This window comes from Pristiophorus japonicus, chromosome 10, assembly GCF_044704955.1.
Source record: "Pristiophorus japonicus isolate sPriJap1 chromosome 10, sPriJap1.hap1, whole genome shotgun sequence".
Classification (NCBI taxonomy): Eukaryota; Metazoa; Chordata; class Chondrichthyes; family Pristiophoridae; genus Pristiophorus; species Pristiophorus japonicus.
In genome coordinates, this window is record NC_091986.1 from 31,926,280 (window position 1) to 31,953,924 (window position 27,645).

Sequence of the window (27,645 nt, forward strand, 5' to 3'; positions counted from 1 at the left end):
ATGCTTGAGAGATTTGCAGAGAGTTCCATTCAATGAATGTGCAGGGTTAACATGTTGGATTCCAAATGAGAGGCACACAGTTTAAGAAAAACATCCAGAGAATGTCCGTTAAAAAATATAATGGGGTGGCATTTCCTGGTCTGTTCCAGCAGGTTCCTGCCTTAACTCTGGCGAGATTCAATCAAAACAATTTGGAAATAGATGGGTCCAAGTTATGCTGGATCATAACCCAAGTTGGGATTTCCTGCTTGGTTTTCTAAAGGGCAGAACTCCCTACATTGGGAGTTCCCGTCTGCATAGCCCAAATGGAACCTGAGGTACATCTGGAGGCCCAGTATGCTTATTAGAATGTGACGTATCAGCATCCAGGAGGGTGCATTGGGACTCGGGCGAGTGGGAGTGATATGTTTAACCCAGCGTGGCATCTTGGACACCAAGATGAGGGCAATTTTCTTTTTAAAGAGGTAATGGGGCCATGGAGGAGAAGAGAAATTGCACCCCCACCCCCACCCCATGGATGGGTAGGTGGAAGCTAGAGTATCCAGGAGGGTTAGGCTGATGAGATGTGAAGAGTTATAGGGACCAGGCAGGGCAGTGGAGCTGAGCCCAAGATCAGATCAACCATGACCTTATTAAATGGCAGAGAAGACTCAAGGGACCAAACGGCTGACTCCTGCTCCTATTTCTTATGTTCTTATGAGATGCACTTGATGTGGCGTGCATACCTGCTGGCTCAAGCGAGTGAGCTGCCCATTCGCACCCCCCCCCCCTCCCAACCTCCCCTCATTGATCACCCTCTACTTGAGCATGGTTAGCATGGGAAGGGCCAGGTGGATGTAATCCTGGTATAACTGCTGAGATCGCTGTCCACTGATTGTCAAACCCATTATCTGGAAAGTAAATGATCATTTTCTGTGATTTACTGTTGCCTGCCTCCAAAATATCAGTATGGAAAGCAAAGACCCCGCATTTTTTTTCAACAAATGGACATGTACTTTAACAAATATTTTATTGCATTGATGTAACTTTTTAAAGTTTGGGAGTGGATTCAAAGTTCTGTATCCTACATACTTTCAGGATTTGATTAAATTGCATGATAGCTAGAAACTCTTTCTTCTGGTGGAGGATTTCTGAACAAGGTGGGGATAACTTACTTTCTCTTTAGTGACAGACTGCTGGAGTTCCTGCCACTGTTAAATATTTGTAACAATATAACCACTGATTTTATGCGCATAGCTCCCTGGAAGTGTGGATTTTTTTTTCACTGTTACAGTTCTAAACTACAGCTTATAATGAGATGACTGGATAGCATTTAATTGTTTGACTTGAATCAAAGCTTGAAATGAGACATTGTAATTGATTCTTCAAGCCAGCACTTTCAAATTGTCAATGTATAACTAACATTGGTACTGGCTTTCCCCAACAGAAAAAAAAGTTACATTTATATAACGCCTTTTACGAGCTCAGTAACTCCCAAAGCATTTAATAATTTGCATAGAAGGAGGCCGTCGAGCCTGTGCTAGCTCTCTGCAAGAGCACTTCAGCTAGTCTAACTTCCCCGCCCTTTCCCAAAGCCCTGCTTTTTCTTTTCCTTCAGGTACTTATCGAATTCCCTTTTGAAAGCCATGATTGAATCTGCCTCCACCATCCTTTCAGACAGTGCATTCCAGATCCTAACCACACGCTGGGTAAAAAAAATCTTTCCTCATGTCGCTTTTGCTGCTTCTGCCAATCACCTAAAATTTGTGTCCTCTGGTTCTCCAGGGGGGCGGGGGGGGGTGTCAGGGAAAGAGTGAGAGAGAAACTGGGGGAGAGAGTGTGAGAGAGAAACCGCGGGAGTGAGAGAGAGTGTGGGGGAGAGAGAGTGTGGGGGAGAGAGAGTGTGGGTGTGAGTGTGAAACCGGGTGAGAGAGAGAGAGTGTGAAACCGGGTGAGAGAGAGAGTGAGAGAGAAACCGGGAGAGAGCGAGATTGTGAGAGAGAGTGTGTGAGAGAGAAACCGGGAGTGAGAGAGAGTGTGTGAGAGTGAAACCGGGAGAGAGATTGAGTGTGGGAGAGAAACTGGGAGAGAGCGATTGTGAGAGAGAGAGAGAGAGAGAGAGAGAGTGTGAGAGAGAAACCGGGGGGGGGGGGGGGGAAAGAGAGAGTGTGAGAGAGAGAAACCGGGAGAGAGAGAGTGTGAGAGAGAAACTGGGTGTGAAAGAGAAACCGGGAGAGAGAGTGAGTGTGAGGGAGAGGCGTTGCCGGTTATTGCCTTGCACTCAGATAGCAGGACGTGAGGGGTTTGTGGTCGGTTTCTAAGGCGAACTTGGCCCCGAAAAATTATTGGTGCATCTTTTTGACACCCTACACGCATGCAAGCGCCTCATTCTCAACCATACCGTACCCGCACTCCGCCCGTGAAAGTGACCTGGAGGCATAAGCAATGGGTTGTAATTTACCCGCATCATTGACATGCTGTAAAATGCACCCGACCCCGTACGCTGACGCATCACATGTAAGAACTAGCTTTTTACCTGGGTCAAAAAAGGCTAAAATACTGTTGGAACATAGAAGGTTGCATGCCTTATTGAAGGCGCGTTCTTGGGCGTCCCCCCAAAACCAATTGCACCCCTTTCTGAGTAGCATGTGGAGAGGCTCCAGCAGTGTGCTCAAGTTCTGCATAAATTTCCCAACGTAATTGAGTAGCCCGAGAAAGGCGCGCAGTTCCGAGACATTCCGGGGCCTGGTGCCAGACGAATTGCTTCGGTTTTGGATTCTGTTGGGCAGATTCCATCAGCGGCAATCCTTCTGCCCAAAAATTCAACCTCGTGCGCGAGAAACAGACACTTAGATTTCTTAACTCTTAGGCCTACCCGATCCAATCAACTTAGTCCTTCCTCCAAATTGTGGAGATGGGCGTTGGTGTCCCTACCCGTGATGAGTATGTCATCTTGAAACACAACCCCGGGATGGACTTGAGCAGACTCTCCATGTTGCGCTGGAATATAGCAGTTGCTGACCTGATGCCGAATGGGCATCGATTGTACATAAAAAGGCCTCGATGTGTGTTGATGGTGGTGAGTAGCTTAGACTCTTTGGTCAGTTCTTGTGTCATATACGCAGATATGAGATCTAGTTTCGAGAAAAGTTTTCCTCCAGCCAATGTGGCAAATAGGTCCTCCGCTCTGGGCAGCGGGTATTGGTCCGGTAGGGAGCCTCTGCTTATGGTAGACTTGTAATTCCCACAGATTCATACGGATCCATCAGGCTTCATGGCGGGGACGATGGGACATGCCCAGTCTCTAAATTCCACAGGTGAGATAATGCCTTCCTGCAGAAGCCGGTCCAGTTTGTGTTCAATCTTTTGCCTCATCACATAAGGCATAGCTTTAGCCTTGTGATGGACCGGTCTGACATCCTGTGTGATGTAGATTTTAACTTTAGCCCCTTTGAAGGTGCCCACAACTGGCTGAAAGAGATGTTCAAAATGACTTAGAACTGTTGAGCAGGAGGTCCGTTCCTCTGATGATATGGCGTGAACATCATCCCATTTCCAATTTAGTTTTGCCAGCCAGCTTCTCCCCGACAGTGCTGGGAGATCTCTGGGGACAATCTACAGGGGAAGTCGGTTCACCGTCCCTTTGTGCGTGACTGAGAGCATGGCGCTGCCAAGGACTGGGATGATTTCTTTGGTATACGTCCTTAGTTTGGTGTCAATCCTTATGAGTTTTGGTCTGTTGCTTTTGTGCGGCCACAGCTATTGAAAATGTTGGACGCTCATGAGAGATTGACTAGCTCCCGTGTCCAGTTCCATGTTGACGGGTATCCCGTTGAGAAGGACCCTCATCATTATTGGAGGCGTCTTGTTGTAAAAACAGTGGACATTGATCATGTTGACCCGCTGTACCTCGGTGTCCTGGGCACTGTCCCCACCGTCTTCTGGTCCGCTTTCCGACCCTTCCAATTCGTATACCAGCCGAGCTGCTGTTTTTCTGCCAGATGCCCTGTATAGTTGCAGTTTCTGCAAACAGCATGTTGAAATCGACACCCCCTTGTTGAGTGCCTTCCCCCACATCTCCAGCACAGACCGCTTCCATTGTTTCCGAAGAATGAGCTGCGTCTGGCTGATCTCTCTTGAGCTTCTCTCAGTCTGTAGTTGATTGCTCGCATTGTGTGTTGATGAGGTGTGAACGGCCGTTCATGTGGCCCTTGATGACTTCTGGCACCACTGCCTGCTGTTGAAGGCCTGCTCTCCTGCCTTTGTCTGTGTGTTGGGGTAGCGGCTTGTTTCACGCTGTGAACCCCTTGTTCCGATGTTTCGTTAGTTGTCGTACCCGCAGTATCGATCAACCTCGTTTCTTCTTCTACTGCCAAGAATGTCTGTGCGACCAGTGCTGCTGCCTCTAGGGTCAAGTTCTTGGTCTCTATAAGCTTTCATAATATGCCTGCGTGGCCTATTCCTTCAATAAAAAAGTCTCTCAGTACTTCTCTCCTTAGTTCATCGGAGAACTCACATAAACTAGCCAGCCTCCGAAGTTCCGCCGCAAAGTCGGGTATGCTCTGGTCCACACAGCATCTGTAGTTGTAGAACCTGTGTCTGGCCATGTGTAGGCTGCTCGCTGGCTTCAGGTGGTCTCTCTCCAATGTGCTCAACTCCTCAAACGACTTGCTTGCTGGTTTCTCGGGTGCCAGCAGGTCCTTCATTAAGGCGTATGTTTTCGAGCCAAAGCTGGTCAAGAGATGGGCTCTTCTCTTGTCTGCCTTATCGTCGCCCAACCAGTCTTTGGTTACAAAGCTTTGCTGGAGCCTTTCTATAAAGTCCTCCCAATTGTCTCCTGCATTGTATTTCTCATCTGAGCCATTGGTAGCCATTCTGTGGATACTGTGATCCCGTAACTCGTCGCCACTGTAAAGTCCTGACCCTGCAGTACAGACTTACACGAGGCACATGCTGAAGTCAAGGTCACTCTAGACCTGCACCTTTATTTCACAGCTCTCGAGTGCCACACTTGCCTGAGACCTGCCTTTATATACCTGTGTGGAACAGGTATGCAGTGTCTCCTGCAATTGCACCCCTGGTGGTAAAGTATGCTTGTGGTTACAGGTCATATCTAGTTACAGTCATGTACAGCATGGTAAGATACAGTTATATACAGTAGTGTGAGATACATGACAGAGAGAAACCAGGAGAGAGAGATTGTGAGAGAGAGTATGTGAGAGAAACCGGGGGAGAGAGAGAGAGTGTGTGAGAGTGAAACCGGGAGAGAGATTGAGTGTGGGAGAGAAACTGGGAGAGAGCGATTGTGAGAGAGAGAGAGAGAGAGAGAGAGAGTGTGAGAGAGAAACCGGGGGGGGGGGGGGGGGGGGGAAAGAGAGAGTGTGAGAGAGAGAAACCGGGAGAGAGAGAGTGTGAGAGAGAAACTGGGTGTGAAAGAGAAACCGGGAGAGAGAGTGAGTGTGAGGGAGAGGAACCGGGAGAGTGAGAGAGAGAAACCGGGAGAGAGAGCGTGAGAGAGAGAAACCGGGAGAGAGAGCGTGAGAGAGAGAAACCGGGAGAGAGAGTGAGAGAGAGAAACCGAGGGAGAGAGAGAGAGAGAGAGAAACCGAGGGGGAGAGAGAGAGAGAGAGAAACCGGGGGAGAGAGAGAGCGTGAGGGAGAGAGTGTGAGGGAGAGAGAGAGTGTGAGAGAGAAACCAAGAGGGAGAGAGAGAGAGAGTGTGAGAGAGGAACCGGGAGAGTGTGAGGGGGAGAGAGAAAGAGAGAGAGTGTGAGAGAAATGGGGAGAGAGAGACTGTGAGAGAGAGGGAGAGAGAAACCGGGGGGGAGAGAGAGAGGGTGTGAGAGAAACCGGGAGAGAGAGAGGGTGTGAGAGAAACCGGGAGAGAGAGAGAGAGGGTGAGAGAGAAACCGGAAGAGAGTGAGAGTGTGTGAGAGAGAGAGAGAGAGAGAGAGAGTGTGTGTGAGAGAAACCGGGAGAGTGAGAGAGTGAGAGAGAGAAACCGGGGGGGAGAGAGAGAGAGAGAAACCGGGGGAGAGAGAGAGCGTGAGAGAGAGTGTGTGTGAGAGAAACCGGGAGAGAGAGAGAGGGAGAGAGAGAGAGAGAAACCGGGAGAGAGGGAGGGAGAGAGAGAGAGAGAGAAACCGGGAGAGAGGGAGAGAGAGAGAGAGAAACCGGGAGAGAGAGAGAGAGGGTGAGAGAGAAACCGGAAGAGAGTGAGAGTGTGTGAGAGAGAGAGAGAGAGAGAGAGAGAGTGTGTGTGTGAGAGAAACCGAGAGAGTGAGAGAGAGAAACCGGGGGGGAGAGAGAGAGAGAGAAACCGGGGGAGAGAGAGAGCGTGAGAGAGAGTGTGTGTGAGAGAGAGAGAGGGAGAGAGAGAGAGAGAGAAACCGGGAGAGAGGGAGGGAGAGAGAGAGAGAGAGAGAAACCGGGAGAGAGGGAGGGAGAGAGAGAGAGAGAAACCGGGAGAGAGTGAGTGTGAGAGAGAAACTGGGAGAGAGTGAGTGTGAGAGAGAAACTGGGAGAGAGCGATTGTGAGAGAGAGAGAGAGTGTGTGAGAGAAACCGGAGAGAGAGCGTGAGAGAGAGAAACCGGGAGAGAGAGAGAGAAACCGGGGGAGAGAGTGAGAGAGAAACCGGGGGAGAGAGAGAGAGAGAGAGAGAGTGAGAGAGAGAAACCGGGGGAGAGAGAGAGAGTGAGAGAGAGAAACCGGGAGAGAGAGAGTGTGAGAGAGAGAAACCGGGAGAGTGAGAGAGAAACCGGGAGAGAGAGTATGAGAGAAACTGGGAGAGAGTGTGAGAGAGAAACTGGGGGGGAGAGAGAGTGTGTGTGAGAGAAACCGGGAGAGTGAGAGAGAGAAACCGGGAGAGAGAGCGTGAGAGAGAGAAGCCGGGAGAGAGAGAGAGAGAGAGAGTGAGAGAGAGAAACCGGGGGAGAGAGAGTGAGAGAGAGAAACCGGGAGAGAGAAAGAGTGAGAGAGAGAAACCGGGAGAGTGAGAGAGAAACCGGGGGAGAGAGAGTGAGAGAGAGAAACTGGGAGAGAGAGAGAGAGAGAGAGGGAGAGAGAGAGAGAGAGAGAGAGAGAGAGAAACCGGGAGAGTGTGAGAGAGAAACTGGGAGAGAGAGAGTGTGTGAAAGAAACCGGGGGAGAGAGAGAGATTGTGAGAGAGTGTGTGTGAGAGAAACTGGAGGCGAGAGAGAGAGAGAGTGTGAAAGAGAAACCGGGGGCGGGGGGGGGGGAAGAGAGAATGTGAGAGAGAAACCGGAAGAGAGAGAAGAGAGAGTGTGTGAGAGAGAGTGTAAAGTCCTGACCCTGCAGTACAGACTTACACGAGGCATATGCTGAAGTCAAGGTCATTCTGGACCTGCACCTTTATTTCACAGCTCTCGAGTGCCACACTTGCCTGAGACCTGCCTTTATATACCTGTGTGGAACAGGTATGCAGTGTCTCCTGCAAGTGCACCCCTGGTGGTAAAGTATGCTTGTGGTTACAGGTCATATCTAGTTACAGTCATGTATAGCATGGTAAGATACAGTTATATACAGTAGTGTGAAATACATGACATCACCCTCCCCCAAGGTCTTATTGTCTTTATAGATTCAGTCTCTCAGGTGGTCTACGCTCTCGCATGGAGCGTCTTAGTTGTGGTTCAGTTGTTTGCCTTGGTGCCTGTTTTTCTTTTGGTGTGATTGCTGGTATCTTGCCTGGGCTGTCTGTTGAGACTGCCCTTTCCTCAGGTTGTTCCCTCTGTCTGTCCACCAGGTGTGGTGTGAGTTCCACATTGTAGTCTGCCTCTGGTTCAGCAGTGTTGTTGGTAAATCTACTTTTGACTTGGTCTACATGCCTCCGGCAGGTTTGGCCATTGTCCATTTGTACAATCAGTAGCCTGTTTCCATCCTTGCCTGTTACTGTCCCTGCAAGCCATTTGAGACCCCTGCCATAGTTTAGCACAAACACTTTGTCCCCTAGCTCATTCCACCTCTCCCTCGAATTAAGGTCCGTTTCATCAATAGTTGCGCGGGGGGAACCGCAGTCAACGAATGCGGATGAGATCTATATGCCAGCAGCAGTCGTGACAAGCGGCTCTGCAGCGTGGGACCTTGGATTTTTAGCATGCCTTGTTTAACAATTTGCACTGCTCACTCCGCCTGGCCATTGGAGGCCGGCTTGAACGTTGCCGTCTTAACGTGCTTTATGCCGTGGTCAACTATAAAATCTTGAAATTCTGCGCTGGTGAAGCACGAACCATTATCACTGACCAATATGTCAGGAATTCCGTGCATTGCAAACATGGTTCTAAGGCTCTCCACAGTGGTGGAGTTGGTGCTCGAGTTTAAAATGGTGCACTCGATCCACTTTGAAAATACATCGACGACTACGAGGAACATTTTGCCCATGAATGGGCCCGCATAGTCTACATGCACCCGCGACTACGGTTTGGTGGGCCAGGGCCAGGGGCTTAGGGGGGCCTCCCTGGGGGCATTACTGAGTTGGGCACAAATGGTGCACCGTCGGACGCAGAGCTCCAAGTCCGCGTCAATGCCAGGCCACCAGATGTGGGATCTGGCTATGGCCTTCATAAGGACGATCCCTGGGTACTCGCGGTGGAGCTCCCGGACAAACGCCTCTCTGCCTCGCAAGGGCATAACTACTCGGCTGCCCCACATCAGGCAGTCTGCCTGTAGTGATAGTTCATGCATGCGCCTATGGAAAGGTTTGATCTCCTCGCGAGCCTCTGCCCAGTCACCAGTTAAAACACATCTTTTGACTAAGGATAACGTGGGGTCGCTGGTCGTTCAGGCTCTGATTTGGCGAGCCGTCATGGGCGAACCTGTGGATTCAAAGGCATTGATTGCCATGACCATCTCACAGCTCACAGTCCTGTTCGTCGGACCCTTCCGTGGTCGCCAGGGGTAGCCTGCTAAGCACGTCGGCACAGTTATCTGTGCCTGGTCTGCCTTATTGTGTAGTCGTAAGAAGCCAGCATGAGTGCCCACCGCTGAATGCGTGCCGAGGCGTTGCCGGTTATTGCCTTGCACTCAGATAGCAGGACGTGAGGGGTTTGTGGTCGGTTTCTAAGGCGAACTTGGCCCCGAAAAATTATTGGTGCATCTTTTTGATGCACGCAAGCGCCTCATTCTCAACCATACCGTACCCGCACTCCGCCCGTGAAAGTGACCTGGAGACATAAGCAATGGGTTGTAATTTACCCGCATCATTGACATGCTGTAAAATGCACCCGACCCCGTACGCTGACGCATCACATGTAAGAACTAGCTTTTTACCTGGGTCAAAAAAGGCTAAAATACTGTTGGAACATAGAAGGTTGCATGCCTTATTGAAGGCGCGTTCTTGGGCGTCCCCCCAAAACCAATTGCACCCCTTTCTGAGTAGCATGTGGAGAGGCTCCAGCAGTGTGCTCAAGTTCTGCATAAATTTCCCAACGTAATTGAGTAGCCCGAGAAAGGCGCGCAGTTCCGAGACATTAAAGGGGCCTGGTGCCAGACGAATTGCTTCGGTTTTGGATTCTGTTGGGCAGATTCCATCAGCGGCAATCCTTCTGCCCAAAAATTCAACCTCGTGCGCGAGAAACAGACACTTAGATTTCTTAACTCTTAGGCCTACCCGATCCAATCAACTTAGTCCTTCCTCCAAATTGTGGAGATGGGCGTCGGTGTCCCTACCCGTGATGAGTATGTCATCTTGAAACACAACCCCGGGATGGACTTGAGCAGACTCTCCATGTTGCGCTGGAATATAGCAGTTGCTGACCTGATGCCGAATGGGCATCGATTGTACATAAAAAGGCCTCGATGTGTGTTGATGGTGGTGAGTAGCTTAGACTCTTTGGTCAGTTCTTGTGTCATATACGCAGATATGAGATCTAGTTTCGAGAAAAGTTTTCCTCCAGCCAATGTGGCAAATAGGTCCTCCGCTCTGGGCAGCGGGTATTGGTCCGGTAGGGAGCCTCTGCTTATGGTAGACTTGTAATTCCCACAGATTCATACGGATCCATCAGGCTTCATGGCGGGGACGATGGGACATGCCCAGTCTCTAAATTCCACAGGTGAGATAATGCCTTCCTGCAGAAGCCGGTCCAGTTTGTGTTCAATCTTTTGCCTCATCACATAAGGCATAGCTTTAGCCTTGTGATGGACCGGTCTGACATCCTGTGTGATGTAGATTTTAACTTTAGCCCCTTTGAAGGTGCCCACAACTGGCTGAAAGAGATGTTCAAAATGACTTAGAACTGTTGAGCAGGAGGTCCGTTCCTCTGATGATATGGCGTGAACATCATCCCATTTCCAATTTAGTTTTGCCAGCCAGCTTCTCCCCGACAGTGCTGGGAGATCTCTGGGGACAATCTACAGGGGAAGTCGGTTCACCGTCCCTTTGTGCGTGACTGAGAGCATGGCGCTGCCAAGGACTGGGATGATTTCTTTGGTATACGTCCTTAGTTTGGTGTCAATCCTTATGAGTTTTGGTCTGTTGCTTTTGTGCGGCCACAGCTATTGAAAATGTTGGACGCTCATGAGAGATTGACTAGCTCCCGTGTCCAGTTCCATGTTGACGGGTATCCCGTTGAGAAGGACCCTCATCATTATTGGAGGCGTCTTGTTGTAAAAACAGTGGACATTGATCATGTTGACCCGCTGTACCTCGGTGTCCTGGGCACTGTCCCCACCGTCTTCTGGTCCGCTTTCCGACCCTTCCAATTCGTATACCAGCCGAGCTGCTGTTTTTCTGCCAGATGCCCTGTATAGTTGCAGTTTCTGCAAACAGCATGTTGAAATCGACACCCCCTTGTTGAGTGCCTTCCCCCACATCTCCAGCACAGACCGCTTCCATTGTTTCCGAAGAATGAGCTGCGTCTGGCTGATCTCTCTTGAGCTTCTCTCAGTCTGTAGTTGATTGCTCGCATTGTGTGTTGATGAGGTGTGAACGGCCATTCATGTGGCCCTTGATGACTTCTGGCACCACTGCCTGCTGTTGAAGGCCTGCTCTCCTGCCTTTGTCTGTGTGTTGGGGTAGCGGCTTGTTTCACGCTGTGAACCCCTTGTTCCGATGTTTCGTTAGTTGTCGTACCCGCAGTATCGATCAACCTCGTTTCTTCTTCTACTGCCAAGAATGTCTGTGCGACCAGTGCTGCTGCCTCTAGGGTCAAGTTCTTGGTCTCTATAAGCTTTCATAATATGCCTGCGTGGCCTATTCCTTCAATAAAAAAGTCTCTCAGTACTTCTCTCCTTAGTTCATCGGAGAACTCACATAAACTAGCCAGCCTCCGAAGTTCCGCCGCAAAGTCGGGTATGCTCTGGTCCACACAGCATCTGTAGTTGTAGAACCTGTGTCTGGCCATGTGTAGGCTGCTCGCTGGCTTCAGGTGGTCTCTCTCCAATGTGCTCAACTCCTCAAACGACTTGCTTGCTGGTTTCTCGGGTGCCAGCAGGTCCTTCATTAAGGCGTATGTTTTCGAGCCAAAGCTGGTCAAGAGATGGGCTCTTCTCTTGTCTGCCTTATCGTCGCCCAAGCAGTCTTTGGTTACAAAGCTTTGCTGGAGCCTTTCTATAAAGTCCTCCCAATTGTCTCCTGCATTGTATTTCTCATCTGAGCCATTGGTAGCCATTCTGTGGATACTGTGATCCCGTAACTCGTCGCCACTGTAAAGTCCTGACCCTGCAGTACAGACTTACACGAGGCACATGCTGAAGTCAAGGTCACTCTAGACCTGCACCTTTATTTCACAGCTCTCGAGTGCCACACTTGCCTGAGACCTGCCTTTATATACCTGTGTGGAACAGGTATGCAGTGTCTCCTGCAATTGCACCCCTGGTGGTAAAGTATGCTTGTGGTTACAGGTCATATCTAGTTACAGTCATGTACAGCATGGTAAGATACAGTTATATACAGTAGTGTGAGATACATGACAGAGAGAAACCAGGAGAGAGAGATTGTGAGAGAGAGTATGTGAGAGAAACCGGGGGAGAGAGAGAGAGTATGTGAGAGAAAGCGGGAGAGAGTGAGTGTGAGGGAGAGAAACCGGGAGAGAGAGATTGTGAGAGAGAGAAACCTGGAGAGAGTGAGTATGTGAGAGAAACCAGGAGAGAGAGATTGTGAGAGAGAGAAACCGGGAAAGAGTGAGAGTGAGGGAGAAACCGAAAGAGAGAGAGATTGTGTGAGAGAGAGAAACCGGGAGAGAGAGATTGTGAGAGTGTGTGTGTGAGAGAAACCGGGAGAGAGAGAGTAAGTGTAAGAGAGAAACTGTGGGAGAGAGAGAATGTGTGAGAGAAAGTGGGAGAGAGCGTGTGTGTGAGAAACCGGGAGAGAGAGAGTGTGAGAGAGAAACCGGGAGAGAGAGAGAGATGTGAGAGAGAGTGTGAGAGAGAGAGTGTGAGTGTGAGAGAAACCGGGAGAGAGAGTGAGTGAGAGAGAGAGTGAGAAACCGGGGGGGAGAGAGAAACTGGTAGGGAGAGAGAGAGAGTGTGTGAGAGAAACTGGGAGAGAGAGATTGTGAGAGAGAGTATGTGAGAGAAACCGGGGGAGAGAGAGAGAGTATGAGCGAGAAAGCGGGAAAGAGTGAGTGTGAGGGAGAGAAACCGGGAGAGAGATTGTGAGAGAGAGAAACCTGGAGAGAGTGAGTATGTGAGAGAAACCGGGAGAGAGAGATTGTGAGAGAGAGAAACCGGGAGAGAGTGAGAGTGAGGGAGAAACTGAAAGAGAGAGAGATTGTGAGAGTGTGTGAGAGAGAGAAACCGGGAGAGAGAGATTGTGAGAGTGTGTGTGTGAGAGAAACCGGGAGAGAGAGAGTAAGTGTAAGAGAGAAACTGTGGGAGAGAGAGAATGTGTGAGAGAAAGTGGGAGAGAGTGAGTAAGAGAGAAACCGGGAGAGAGAGAGATTGAGAGAGCGTGTGTGTGAGAAACCGGGAGAGAGAGAGTGTGAGAGAGAAACCGGGAGAGAGAGAGAGAGTGTGAGAGAGAAAACGGGAGAGTGAGAGAGAGAAACTGGGAGAGAGAGAGAGAGGGAGAGAGAGAGTGTGAGTGTGAGAGAAACCGGGAGAGAGAGTGAGTGAGAGAGAGTGAGAAACCGGGGGGGAGAGAGAGAAACTGGTAGGGAGAGAGAGAGAGAGTGTGTGAGAGAAACCGGGAGAGAGAGCGAATGAGAGAGAGAAATCGGGAGAGTGTGAGTGTGAGTGTGAGTGTGAGTGTGAGTGTGAGTGTGAGTGTGAGTGTGAGTGTGAGTGTGAGTGTGAGTGTGAGTGTGAGTGAAACCAGGAGAGTGAGTGAGTGAGTGTGTGAGTGAGTGAAACCGGGAGAGTGAGTGTGTGAGTGAAACCGGGAGAGTGAGTGTGTGAGAGAAACCGGGAGAGTGAGATTGAGAGAGAGACTGTGTGAGAGAAACCGGCTTTCTCTCTCTCATTCTCTCCCCCGGGAGAAATCGGGAGAGAGAGTGTAAGGATTGGGGTAAGTGTCGGGGCCTGGGGTCAGGGACTGGGGGATGGTTTCTTGACCTGGACAGGGGCTGGAGGTGGCAGTGGTTTGGGATTAATGCTCAGGGTTATGATCAGTGACTATCTGAGATGCAGGGACAGGGTCCTGTCATTGGAACAGGAGAGAGTGTCCTGGGACTGGAGAGCTGTGGTGAGGAGTGCTAATCAGCTAGTGTGGGTTGAAGTTAGATCAGCTTTTTGTGTGTGTGTGACCATTTTGGGAACCACAACTCTGAGTGGGAAATTCCTTCTCTTAACTTACAATCTGATGATGAAGTTGTAAGTTCAGAGTTTCACATGTTTCAAAAGCTGTGATTTCATTAGCAGATAATCAGTTACAGAGATAAACCAGTATTTTTCAGTTTCTGTGAAGGGGACTTGACTTCATTGGGATAACAATGTTTTAGTTACTAGTGCCAACATTGTAAGTGTGTTTGTGAAGATTTATGTATTACTTTCAAATTTATAGTGCTGTAAAGGAGTGCCTTTATCAATTCATTCGAAGCATTGAATCAAGGATTCTTTTCTTTATCCCCCCCCCCGCAAACCCGATCCCCACCCATGGTATAATGTGGAGAAATGTGAAGTTATCCACTTTGGTAGGAAAAATAAAAGCCCAGAGCATTTTTTAAATGGTGAGAGATTGGGAAATGTTGGCATTCAGAGGGATCTGGGTGTCCTTATGCATCAATTATTGAAAGCGAACATGCAGGTACAGCAAGCAATTAAGAAAGCAAATGGTATGTTGCCCTTTATTACAAGAGGATTTGAGTATAGGAGTAAAGATGTCTTACTCCAATTATATAGGGCCCTGGTGAGACTGCACCTGGGTATTGTTTACAGTTTTGATCTCCTTACCTAAAGAAGGATATACTTGCCATAGAGGGAGTACAATAAAGACTTATTCCTGAGATGGGAGATTGTCCAATGAGGAGAGATTGAATAGACTAGATTTATATTTTCTCGAGTTTAGAAGAAGGAGGTGCTCTCATTGAAACATACAAATTTCTTACAGGACTTGACCGGATAGATATTGTCCCTGGCTGAGGAATCTAGAACCAGGGGTCACAGTCTCAGGACAAGTCGCCCATTTGGGACTGAGATGAGGAGAAACTTCACTCAGAGGGTGGTGAATCTTTGGAATTCTCTACCCCAGAGGGCTGTGGAGGCCCAGTCATTGAGTATATTTAAGACAGAGATCGATAGAATTTTGGATACTTCAGCACATCAAGGGATATGGGGATAGTGCACGAAAGTGGAGTTGAGGTAGAAGATCAGCCATGATCTTTATTGAATAGCAGAGAAGGCTCAAGGGGCCGAATGGCCAATCCTGCTCCTATTTCTTATGTTCTTATGCTCTTATTTTTTCAAATGAATTTCATGCTGTGTCACGATCTTGACAACTCTGGGACCTGGGCCATGTGTGGGCTGTACATTGCTCATGATTGACTGGAATTTGCGGTCATTCCACCATTAAATCCGATCACAACTTCAGGATTTAGCGCATGCGCAGCAGAATGCGGAAATCCTGAAATTGCGGTCAGTCATTCACTGCTTCTCCACAGGTTGCGCTGCATCACCCCCCTCCACCCCCCCCCCCCCCCCCCCACCCCCCCCGGTCCGGTCCCACCACTGAGCCGGGTATCTATCAAATCAGGGAAACTGACTCAAACTTCATCTCTTCTGCAGTGTTAAATTCCCCACAAAATGTTAGATCAGCAGGAATAAAGTGTAACTGGGGTTTTAATAGCATATCGACTGCTTTTAAAAAAAAAAAAGGTTATGGGCCTGAAAAACAAATTTCAATTTTGTAAAGTGCCAAATTTTTTAATTTAAAAAAAAAAATTAAAATTTTGAAGAAACAAGTTGTTTCTTCTTTATTTCAGGTTTGTCGTTTCCCCATGTGAGAGCTCCAATCTTTGTTTTGCATGCTCTAACATTGTTTAAAAGGTTAGGATTTTAATAGATTACTCACTTCCGAGTCAGGATAGCAGTAATTGGGCTAGGAGGCCAGCAGCGAGGTCGGGACACGAAGCCAGTATACATGTGGTAAGCAACCACCAAAGCATGAGTGGCTGGAGAGAGCGCAGAAAAGCGCAGCAGAGCCTGCGCATGGAGAGCAGCGTGCTGGAGCTGGAGCCAGGGTCCCGGGGTACAGGACAAATATGCAAGTTGAAAAACCGGGAGAGAGGACCTGGGGGGAAGGGGGAAGAGAGAGGGGTGGGGGAGGGAGAAGGGAGATGGGGAGAGGGGAAGGGAGAGAGACACAGTGGGGGTGGAAGAGAGGGGAGGTGGGAGGTAGAGAGCGACTGGGGAGGGTGGGGGGAGGTAGAGAGAGAACCAGATTGGGGGGAGAGGGAGAGGGAGAGGGAGAGGGAGAGGGAGAGGGAGAGGGAGAGGGAGAGGGAGAGAGTGAGAGACTGTGGGGGGGAGAGAGAGGGAAGCGGGCGAGGGGAAAGAGGGAACTCTGGAAAGACATTCTTCCAACCCCCTTTACACCCATACCCGATTTCTCGAAGCTCGGTGCGTGTATGACAAGTGACATGATTGGTCTGGATGAAATACGGAAATCACGACACTGACACTGTTCACTTCATACGCAATAAACCTGTTAACAATCCATGACCCACACACACTGCCCACCTATTGTGGGGCTGGGGGGAGCAAGATCAGGAACTTGGGCTGTGATGGGGTCAGGAACTTGGGCTGGGATTGTCAGGAACATGCTGGGATGGCAAAGGCTCTTTTCTCTCTGGGGTCTGAAGTCAGAATGGCTCGAATTACACTTTTCAAAGTCACTCAGAACTTGGGCTAGGTGATTCCAATTACACATTCCAGAGAAACTTCTGGGTGTGGCTTATCCTCCAAGAGGACCAATCAGGTCATGTGATCATGGAGAGCCAATCAGAGCATTTTCTAGTGCAACTAGCTATGTCCCCTCAGATGTGGCATAAAGACCCCAAAGTTGGATTAGTGGAAGAGGTGCATGGGTATTAGAATCACTGAGCAGCACTGCTAGTGGAGAAGAAATTCAAACCTTGCTCTTGGTATTGCTATTACCAGAACCATAAAAAAACTCAATTATGAAATATGAAAGATTGAAGTACTATAATTGTGGCTTTGTGTCATGTGGCGATATGAGCAGAGGTGCTTCTCAATCCTTGTGTGTTGTTGTGCCATTTCACTTCTAATTTCTTTCCACTTGGATGATTTTTCTTGTAACTTATTCTTAATGGTCTCAACAGATGGAAATTATTCTCATTAACAATACACCAAAGGGCACCCGAATGGTTTAAGTAGCATGGCCCATTTCTATTTATAATCCTGGTTTAAAGCGATGCCATTGTACAGAATTGTGTCCTATCACAGCGTTCAGTGAAAAATATTGGCCCAGAAATTGCGGTCGGAGGCTTCCCGCGGGCGGATGCCTTCGACCTGAAAAATTTCTACGAATCTACCTGGTGGTCCGGGAGGTTTGGCGACTTGTGGTCCTCGGCCTCTACGCGAAGGCCTGTGTAGAGACCCAAGTATTAGAGGGACCTTGGCGCTTTGCATGGGTCCCTGGGATCATGTGGCCGGCCCAACCAATTCAAGTGGGGGTATTTCCATCATACTTGTGGTAAGTTCCGTATATACAGAATCACCATAAATATAAAAAAAACACACACACTAAAAATATATATATTTTTTAAATCACATTAAAATTAATCAACTTATTTAAAACAAAAATTTAATTTTTTTAAAACATATTTTAAAGGGCGTAAAAATAAACTTACCTTATTTAACAGGATTTTAAATGTGTAAATTATTGAAAGAAAATGTATTTTTCTGTCTTTTAAAAGTCTTGTGCTGATAAAAGTGGGCCTTATGCCTGCTTTTATCAGTTGTAGGAATTTCATGGGCATTCGATGGGCAGAAGCTGGGAAACTAGCCCAACTCTCCACTCGCAGAGGCCCTTTACTTCTGGGTGCATGCAATCTGTCGAGGATTTTGGACAGATCACAAGCTCCGGCTTTAGATGCATGTGCTTCGAATACCTAAACCCGGAACTTGCGGGGCCCCTACAGGAGCGGGCGCATTTCGTACATGCCCATTGGGGCCATGAATTTAGGGTCAATGAGCCATAAAGTGCATATCTGTTTTAGATGTGTGTTAGTTCAGAAACATTTTCAATTGGTCAGTTGAACTTTGAGAAATATAATGGTGGCAAACTACTTGCATGAAGTTATATATTGCATGCTAACAGTGTAAATTGAAGGGATTTTTTAACAAATCGTTAGCCTTTAATGGGACTTCATTCTATTTGTTGGTCGCTGCCATTGCTGTAAAGCAAGGCTGCAAAAAGAAAGAAAGACTTGCATTTTTATAGCACCTTTCAGGACTAACTGACATCTCAAAGCGCTTTACAGCCAATTAAGTACATTTGGAGTGTAGTCACTGTTGTAATGTGGGAAACGCGGCAGCAGTGTGATAATGACCAGATAAACTGTTTTTTATTGATGATGATGGGCCAGGACACCGGGGATAACTCCCCTACGAAACAATGCCATGGGATCTTTTACGTCCACCTAAGAGAATAGATCGGGTCTTGGTTTAACATCTCATCTGAAAGACTGCACCTCCGACAGTGCAGCGCTCCCTCAGTACTGCACTGGAGTGTCAGCCTAGATTTATGTGCTCAAGTCAACGAAGTGGGACTGTGAACCCACAATCTTCTGATTCAGTGATGAGGGAGCTACCCACTGAGCCACAGCTGACACTGACACTGACACTGACACTGAAAAGCATTCAATAGGATTTGAATGTGGATGTGTACTTTGTGAAAGTTCGTGTCTCGTGATCCAATCTGTGATGCTATCTCAGCTACCAAAGAGAGATGGCAAAGAAAGTGGGGGACATTTTACCACACCAAGAAAGATTGGCATTGTTGTTGGAACCTGGGCAGTGCACACCTACTTTCTAAAAGCTGGCACACAACTAGTCTCCGATAAGGCCAGAGAACTGGCCTGAGGTCACCTGCCCACCTTGACAGCTGAAGAATGGAGACAGGCCTAAACAGAGGGATCACTTCATATCAGTTTCAGCACTGGAAGATCAGAGATAATGGTGTTTCTGGCCAGACTGACTGAACTACAGAAATGCTTTGGCCTTGATTTTAACCCAATCTGCTGACAGGAATGGGAAGCATAAGCATGTAAAATCGTATCGACTTACCGGCCGCACCCCCCTCCCCCGTTTCCACTGGAAACCTGTCGACATCCATTTTAACATTTTAACTCCAGAGCTGACCAAGGTGGCAAGCATACTCATCAGAAGCAGATCGTGCTTCTTGAATGAATTCAAATCGTGATCCTACGATATCAGAAGTCCCGCCTAGCGATAAAACCCACTGAGTAAAACCTAACACGATTGACTTCACAAAGTGCATGATGTGACTGGAAGCTGAAGTTCAAGAAGTACTCACCTGCAGGCACTCGAGATTAAGATCATGTGCCATTGTGAGTAGTGCATTTCCAAGGCAGCACTGAGCTTCCAGTTGGGTTTTTTTTCCCAACTTTTTGTTTCTGCTGACCTGTGCAGCCTATTACAGCAGGACCTGCTCCCTGCTGGACCAGGGGTAATGCTTTGTGAGTGGCTACCAAAGTCAACACCATTCTTGACATTTGCGCCACACATGCTATGTGGGACATCATACGCATCTCACCGTCTGCGGCGCACAGCTGAATCAGGCATGCCATCAATGCCCTCAATACATTACCTTCCTCATGGATGCCAACAGCCACAATGAGAGAGCTGTAGGATCAAGTGGCCAGCTTTCCTCGTGTCCAGGGAAGAATAAACTGCACTCGAGTAGCTATCAGGGTCCAGAAGACTTGCCAGCAGTTTTTGCCAACAGGAAGGGCTTCCACTCCATCAACGATCAACTGATGTGCGATCACCATGAAAAGGTAGTGCAAATCTGCACCAATTCCACTGGCCCTTGCCACAGTGCCTTCACTCTATGGCACTTTTCCACCCATCCAGGAACATCAGATGATGGCTTCTGAGAGACGTACATTGCCAATGACATCCCTCGGTCTGAGTTCTTCTGGTTACAATGAAGGATCATAAGACCTGAAAAGTTAACCCTACCTTCCCGTCTCCACCAATACTGCCTGCCCTGCTGAGTGTTTGTGTTTTTTTGGGAAGAGAACACGATTGGGATTGGTGTTGAGGGCTCCCACAGTGGAACAATTTGGCAGTGTTCCCTGTCCACGCTCGCATGAGGAATCCCCAATTCATGGAGACGCTGAAGGGCAGCCAGTTCTAGTCGACCGGAGTCTCAGTATAAAGCACTCTCTTCAGCGAAGCAAAGGAGAAAACTGACAGAACAGTTTTTTTAAATCAATGTTTAGATCCTGTAGCAACTGGGAAGCTGAGTGAGAATAAAGAAAGACTTACATTTATATTGCACGATCTCAGGATGTCCCAAAGTTTTTTTACAGCTAATGAAATACTTTTGAAGTGTAGTCACTGTTGTGATGTAGGATCCTGTATCTACTAAAAACAATTTTTAGGATATCACAATGTTTTTAAGTCCCTTCACACAAAAAGACATGATTATTCTGTACTATTAAAATTTTATAGTAAGTGCATTATCACATGAGCTTATTACAGACAAATTACCCACATTTCTTTGATTCATTCTCGGGATGTTTCATGGCTGGAAAGTCCGGCATTTATTGTCCATCCCTAGTTGCCCTTGAGAAGGTGGTGGTGAGCCACCGCCTTGAACCACTGCAGTCCGTGTGATGAAGGTGTTCCCACAATGTTATGTAAGGAATTCCAGGATTTTGATGCCTGAAGGAACGGCTGATATATGTCCAAGTTAGGATGGTGTGTGTGACGTGGAGAAAAACTTGGAGGTGATGGTGTTCCCATCCACCTTCTGCTGTTCTCCTTCTAGATGGTGGAGATCACAGATTTGGGATGTGCCTCCAAAGAAGCCTTGATGAGTTGCTGCAGTGCATCCTGTACATAATCAGCAGCCATGGTATACCAGTGGTGGAGGCAGTGGATGTTAAGGCTACTGGATGAAGTGCCGATGCAGTGGACTGCTTTGTCCTGGATGGTGTCTGGCTTCTTGAGTGTTGTTGGAGCTGCACTCATCCAGGTACGCATAGAGCATTCCATCACACTCCAAACATTGAGGAGTCAGGAGGTGAGTTACTTGCCATAGAATACCCAAGCTTCTGACCTGTTCTGGTAGCCATGGCATTTATGTAGCTTATCCGTTTGACTTTCTGGTCAGTGGTGTCCCCGAGGATTTCACAACACTACACTTTTGGTATTGCTAAAACTCAGTTGGCTACTAGAAAAAACAAAGATAATTCTACAGTTCTAGTAAATTGGTTGAGGTGAATGGCAGCTGATTTAAACATTAAGTTTTCAACTAAGCAAGATAAATTGCACTTACCATAATATTTTTCAGACTTCTGACATGATCTTTACCTTCTGTTAAAGTATATTCTTCTTCCAGGATTATCATAGGCTTGTGGGCAGAAGTAGTTTATTCAGGTGTTAGAATCTCAGGGCCTAGTAGAGCACATAAAATATGATTTTGCATGTGCATTGAGACGATATTTCCACTTGAGGGAGACCAAAACTAGGGGCCATGAATATAAGATAGTTACCAATAAATCCAATAGGGAATCAGGGGAAACTTCTTTATCCAGAGAGTGGTTAGGATGTGAAACTCACTACCACAAGGAATAGTTGAGGTGAATAACATAGTTGCATTTAAGGGGAAGGCTAAATAAACACAAGAGGGAGAAAGAAATATAAGGATGTGCTGACGGGGTTAGATGAAGAGGGGTGAGAGATGGCTCGTGCGGACCAGTTGGGCTATGCAATAATTTTTGCAATGCAGCTATAGTGGGGTCTTGTTACCCCAACAAGAAGGTTTATATGTTTCAGATGTCTAGATGAATAACCATTCATAACAGTTATATGTCACTGGCAATCTCTAGATTCTAGAATATGCATAAACGCAGATATCGGGGGAAGTTAAAGCACAGTGTTTTGAATAATTGCAGAGGAGTTTACAGCAAGAAAGCTGGCTAATTGGCCCACCTTATTGGTACCAGCTCTTTGCTAGAGAAACTCTAAATGAACTGCACTGCCCTGCTCCCTCCCCCATAGCCTTGTATCTTTCTCTGCTTCAAATATTTATCCACTTTTCCCTTAAATGTTGCAATGGGCTCTGCCTCAAAGCATGCCATGTTCTAATATGCCTCTGTATCAAAAAGGTTCTCCTAACCCCTCTCCTCATTCTCTTCCAGATAATTTTAATTTGATGATCCCTTGTCAATCAGGAAGAACTGTTTTGTTCCTTATTCACTCTATCAAAACTCTTAATTTTAAAGGCCTCTGCTAAATCCTTTGGCTATCTCTGCTCCAATGGAAATAGTCCAATATTTCAAGTCACTCTTCATAACTGTAGATTTCCATTCCTAATATCATCTTGGTGAATCTACACTCTGTACTTTTTGATTTTAATTAATTTTCCATTATGGGACACCTGGAACTGTACTGAATAATTATGGCATAACCAGAGATTTATCTGTATCATTACTTCTTTACTCTTACACATACTCATGCACACACCAAGAATAAAAGTGGAGCAGCAATGATCCTGGGGTACACCACTTGTATTCCCTCATTTGCAAAGGTCCTAATGCCTGTTTCAGGCCCAATCCCTGGACACCTCTTTGGAGGCTTATACCAATCTGGGATGTGATGCACTTCCAGCGTAAAATGTTCCCGCGCTTGTCGCCCACCATTTTGGAAGCTTTGGCCCCTTGTTTTACACCTGTAAAGTAGGCACAGTGTCATCACAACACGACTGTTTAGAAAATAAGTTCAGTCGGCTGGGGTGGGGTGGGGGGATGGTTTCAGATCATCGACCCCCACAAGTATTTTAATTTAATTTCAATGCCTGGGTGGTGGGGAGCTTTTGAATTGGTGGTATTGGCCTCCCCATTGAGAGGGATTTCAGGATGTGGAAGGAAGAAAGACATAGCTGAACAGAACACCACCTCTGCTTCAAAAAATACTGGGGCTTTGGATAAAGAGAAACTGTAGTTCAACACACTGACTACTCCCTACTCCTACTGAGAACTTTGGGGATGGGTGGAGGGAAGGACAATTCACACCTCCCTCTACTGGCCATATGGAAATCTCGACTTTTCCTCATTAACCAAGAGAAACAGCCCATTCAGAATAAAACAGCGCTGCTCCACTGTCAGCTTGGTGTTGCGATAGGTTGGTAATGCAGAAGACTCTTGTATCTGTTGCAACTTGAGATGTTTTCAGTGCTTTTTTTGAAAGAAGAAATATTATTTTTAAAAGCAGAATAAAAAGAACATTTGAAATGGCACAGTTGATCTAATGACATTTCCCATCAAACTGTCTTTAAAAAGAAATGCTTGTGCCACTGCAGATAATGGAAATGTAATAGTTATGGTACTGGGCTAGCAAGCAATTGTTTGCGAGTTTAAATTCCACTCTGGGCAAGTTGTGAAATTGAATTCAATAAATCTGGTAATTAGTGGGCTGCCACCAGAGAAAAAGTGGCCATGAAAGTTGCATTGTAAAACCAAATATCCTTCAGGGAAGAGAACCTGCTATTGCTAACTTTGCTGGCCTAAATGTGACTCCAGTCCAAAATATGTGGTTAACTCTTCATGCTTTCAGGGCAACTAGAGATGGACAATACTTCTGGTCTCTCCAAGTTTCGCCCACATCCCAAGGACAAATAATGAAATGGGAAAATTGATTGTGATTTGCACCTGAAGCATTTTTAAAATGACTTGAAAATAACCCTTCATTCATTTTGAATAAGTTGAGGTGTGCGATGGAGGAACAAATACCTTCTTGAACTTGCATCCCTTGCACCAACTTCATCCCCAGATCTAAACCCTGAAGTTGGAAAATATGGAGCTTTATCTTTAAGGATCAATTCAATCTTTGTTGGGATTATACATTTGCTCAGCCGTTGCACACTTGCATGGTTAAGGAAAAATTTGTTTCGATTTACTGAGTGAGGATATTTTAATGCTCAATTAGCACATTTGAAAACAATGGGTAAACAGCAGTGTTAAAATTATGCAGATTGGAAATTCTAGGTTACCATTTCTATATTAGAGGAGGGAAAACACTTGTGCATCATTTGTATTGCAATTACTTAACGCATGCTGGCACTTTCAAAATGCAGTGCTTTGTATCACATCGCCGTGATTGCTGAAGAAGGGTTTATTAACCAGTTCGGAATAAAGTCATTTGTGTCTTTAGCATAGAATCTGCTCACAAACTGTTCATATCTAGTTTATAATGGGCTTTCATTATTAGCGACAAGCATGGAGAACAAAGCGTGTCATTGCGAACATTGCAGAAAAATAACATACTGTTTTGAAAATCTTTTGTTTACCGTGTCCACCTTGAGAATATATTTGTCACAGTGTGTTTTGGGAATGTATTTGTTTTCAGGCTGCCTTGAGTTAAAGGAGGAGACGATCGAGAATCTCTTAGCAGCTGCCTGCCTGCTCCAACTCTCCCAAGTGGTGGAGGTGTGCTGCCATTTCCTGATGAAGCTGCTCCATCCATCAAACTGTCTGGGTATCCGTGCATTTGCTGATGCTCAGGGCTGCACTGAATTAATGAAGGTGGCTCACAGCTACACTATGGTAAGGTGACAAGAGATGTTTTATTTCCAATCACCTTCTTGCATCACTTCTTCCTTGCCCCCGCATGTATCCTGTCCTACGTGAACAGATTTTTTCATGGATGCTGCAAGAGCTCAAGAGTTCATTTCTACCAGAAGCTTAAGTGGAACTCAAAATGTTAATGAAGATTGTATTCCTGGGCTAAATTTTTTATGGGTAAATTTAACAAGACCAAGGGATGGAAAATCCTGTAGTGAGTCCTCTGACTTCTGTGCCCAAGTTCCTGATATTATACAGGGCTATGGGGAAAGAGCCAGGGGAGTGGGACTAGCCTGGTAGCTCAGAGCTGGCATGGGCACAATGAGCCAAATGACCACCTCCTGTACTGTGTGAGTCCATGATGTGCTTTTCTGGTGAAGCAAAGCTCCATATCGGAAGTGAAAATGTGTAAATCGACCCTATGTTTGATGTAGCTGCTAAACGACCGTTAAAATTGCAGCCCTCTATAAATTTGGGGGATTGATCCTGATGAGAGTATTTTATGTCTTTTTAAAAATGTTTAAAAAATGGTGATATTTAGATTAGTTTCGTCAGCAAATCCATAGTGTTTCACCAGAATAACTTTTTTTCTGTGGTTTTAGAATTTCAAAGGGCTTTCCTTCCTGAAGGACCAGAATTAAACAAACACATTCTTAGTTTCCCCAATAGTTCCACAAGTTTATGCACTGAGTGGTTGAAACACAAAGATCCTGTACTTGATACTCAATCTATGTTGAGTTAATTGTTTACTGCTGATCTCTGGTAGGGGTATCCCAATTGGGATCAATGCTCCTGGTTTTGGCAGGTGAAAATCAAGTGGGGTTCTTGCTGCCTGCTCCCGATTACTATCCGGTGAACTCCCTTTCACAACAGTGGTTACTGGTGTCCCTGAAATTATATTCCAGCAAGGACTCTGCTTTCAGGAGAGAAGGGGAGGGGAGAGCTTTGAGCACCGTTGCACAAAAAAGCATTTGGCAAACTATTTTGTTGCTTAACAAATTACCTTGCCACGGCATAAATGATATTAAAACCAATTAAATCTGACTTGGATACATTTAAATGATTGTGATTCAAATGGCTTGGCAGATGAGGAGGGTAAGCTATCATTGTTACCAATCGCTACTGTCAGGATCCAAGCATTGCTGGAATCACTATGTTATGAATCATAACAATACACATAACCAGACTCTTTCGTCAGTTCTGCTCTGTACATTCAAATGCTTTGGAAAGGCATTTTGACACAATGATTATATATTCCTGTGTGGCATATTCTGAAAGAAAAAAAGTAAAGAATGCATCTATCTATATAGCACCTTTCACAATCTCAAGACATCCCAAAGTGCTTTACAACTAATGAAGCACTTTTTATTTTGGAGTTAAGTCCCTGTTGTAGGAAATGTTGCAGCTAATTAGCGCACAGCAAGGTCGCACAAACAGCAATGTGATAATGACTAGTTTTAGTGGTGTTGGTTGAGGAATAAATATTGGTCAGGACACAAGGGCGAGCTCCCTTGCTCTTCTTTGAAATAAGGGCAAATGGACCTCGGTTTAACACCTCATCCAAAAGATGGTACCTTCGACAGTGCAGCAATCACGCAGAAATATACTGGAATGTCAGCCTGGATTTTGTGCTTGTGTCCCTGGAGTGGGACTTGAACCCACAACCTGACTCAGAGGTTACACACTGAGCCACTGGCTGACACTCTCACTGCATAGCAGATATTTATTTTGTGTGCCACGACAGACACATGGAACCCATGTAGGTATCAAAGTTCTTTATATCAAACAAAGTACAAGGGTTTGCACTTTGCAAATATTTAGATGCTTTCTACCCACAGAAGTTATGTGCATGTCAGTGGCAGTTATCCAGGCTAATCACAACTTCTCCTTTTATGGTGAGCTGCTCTTGTACCCAATTTTCCAATTGCCATAAGCCCCAAACCAGGACCAAATAGGGGACAGATCTTGAGGGCAAAATTTTCAGGGGTGCGCCTATGCTTTAGATCAATGTTGGAACATTGCACCAGAAGTTCAATGGAATGTATCAATATTGTGCTGGCAGAACTAATATATTAAAATCTGTCTCAATCCAAGTCAGAGACCGATACCAAGTAATGGTTTGGTTATGTGGACACTACGGAACTGAACTGCTCGAGATGACCAGTAAATCTCTTCCAACGTGTGGACGTTAAAACATCTTCTGTGCTCTTCTGCGATACGGGACATTGAAAAATGTATAAGCAATAAAGTATCATTTTAATGCTCTATATACTCCTAGAATAGCTTTCTGCGGTGAAAAAAATATTGATATAGAATTTTCTGGCACAATCCATAAAAAGTAATGAATTAGAAATTGAAAATGCCTGAGCTGTTCAGTAGAGATATTGCTGAATTTATTAATACTGTAAAATGCATTGAGACTTAGTACCGTAAATATTGGTGAATCTCATTACATATGCTAATAAACAGGCTAGTGCAGGAAAAGGATTTGCATACATGAATAAGTAATGATGGTCATTGCCAGTGAAGGAGATAACCATCAAATGTGTGGGAATCAGCAATGTCCTCATTTTTAAAAAAAACTTATAGTAACTGCAGCAGTCAGCTGCAAGGGATAGAAACACTGGCATAAAACACATGATGATAGTTACCACTTATTATAATTCCTTCTCATCCCATCATACAATGTATATGAGCAAAGTAAAATATATAATCAGATAAGCAAGCCATGATCATTCTGAATCAACATGGGACATTTTTAATTTCTCCAAATAGGAACATAACAACAGGAGTGGGCCATTCAGCCCCTCGAACTGTTCCGCCATTCAATGAGATCATGGCTGATCTCTGTCTTTACTCCATCTACCGCCTTTGCTCTGAAAACCTTTGTAATTTATTCATCCTTGAGTATTCTCACAGGTTTGTAGCCTGCTGCATTTTGCATGGCTTAGCCAGTCAACTGATGTTCACAAGACTCAATAAAACCCAGTCAGTTGGGTCTAGGTCAATCCACGATAAGGGACACAGTTGTGAACCTAGTGGATGAACTGGTAATATGTAGTGTTATTGTTACACCTTTGTTAATAAACCAATAGGTTCTCAATAGCAATGTGTTGCTATGCATTCTTAATCAAATAATCCATGAAGCAAATACATTACATCCATAATCCCCTTCCCTAACATAAATCTATCAAACTCAGTTTTTTAATTTTCAATTCATCCTCAGCCTCAACAAATTTTAGGGGAAGAGTGTTCCAGATTTCCATTACCCTGAGCGGCCTAATTCTAATTTTGAGGTTATGCCCCCTTGTTCTAGATTTCCCCACCAGAGTAAATAGATTGGCTCTGTCTACCCTATCAATTCCTTTAATCATCTTAAAAACCTCACTTAGATCATCCCTTAATCCTCGATACGCAAGAGAATAGACGCCTATTCTA

At 46.1% G+C, this 27,645-nt stretch overlaps 1 protein-coding gene across 1 annotated transcript in view; it reads left to right on the forward strand.

The window, feature by feature from the left end:
- The window catches only part of LOC139274963 (kelch-like protein 1), a 334,700-nt gene that overhangs the window by 49,931 nt on the left and 257,124 nt on the right, over positions 1-27,645 (forward strand). The window contains exon 3 of the mRNA XM_070891749.1: positions 23,993-24,189. Within this exon, the coding sequence (XP_070747850.1) occupies positions 23,993-24,189 (197 nt within the window). The remainder of the gene's footprint in view (positions 1-23,992; positions 24,190-27,645) is intronic.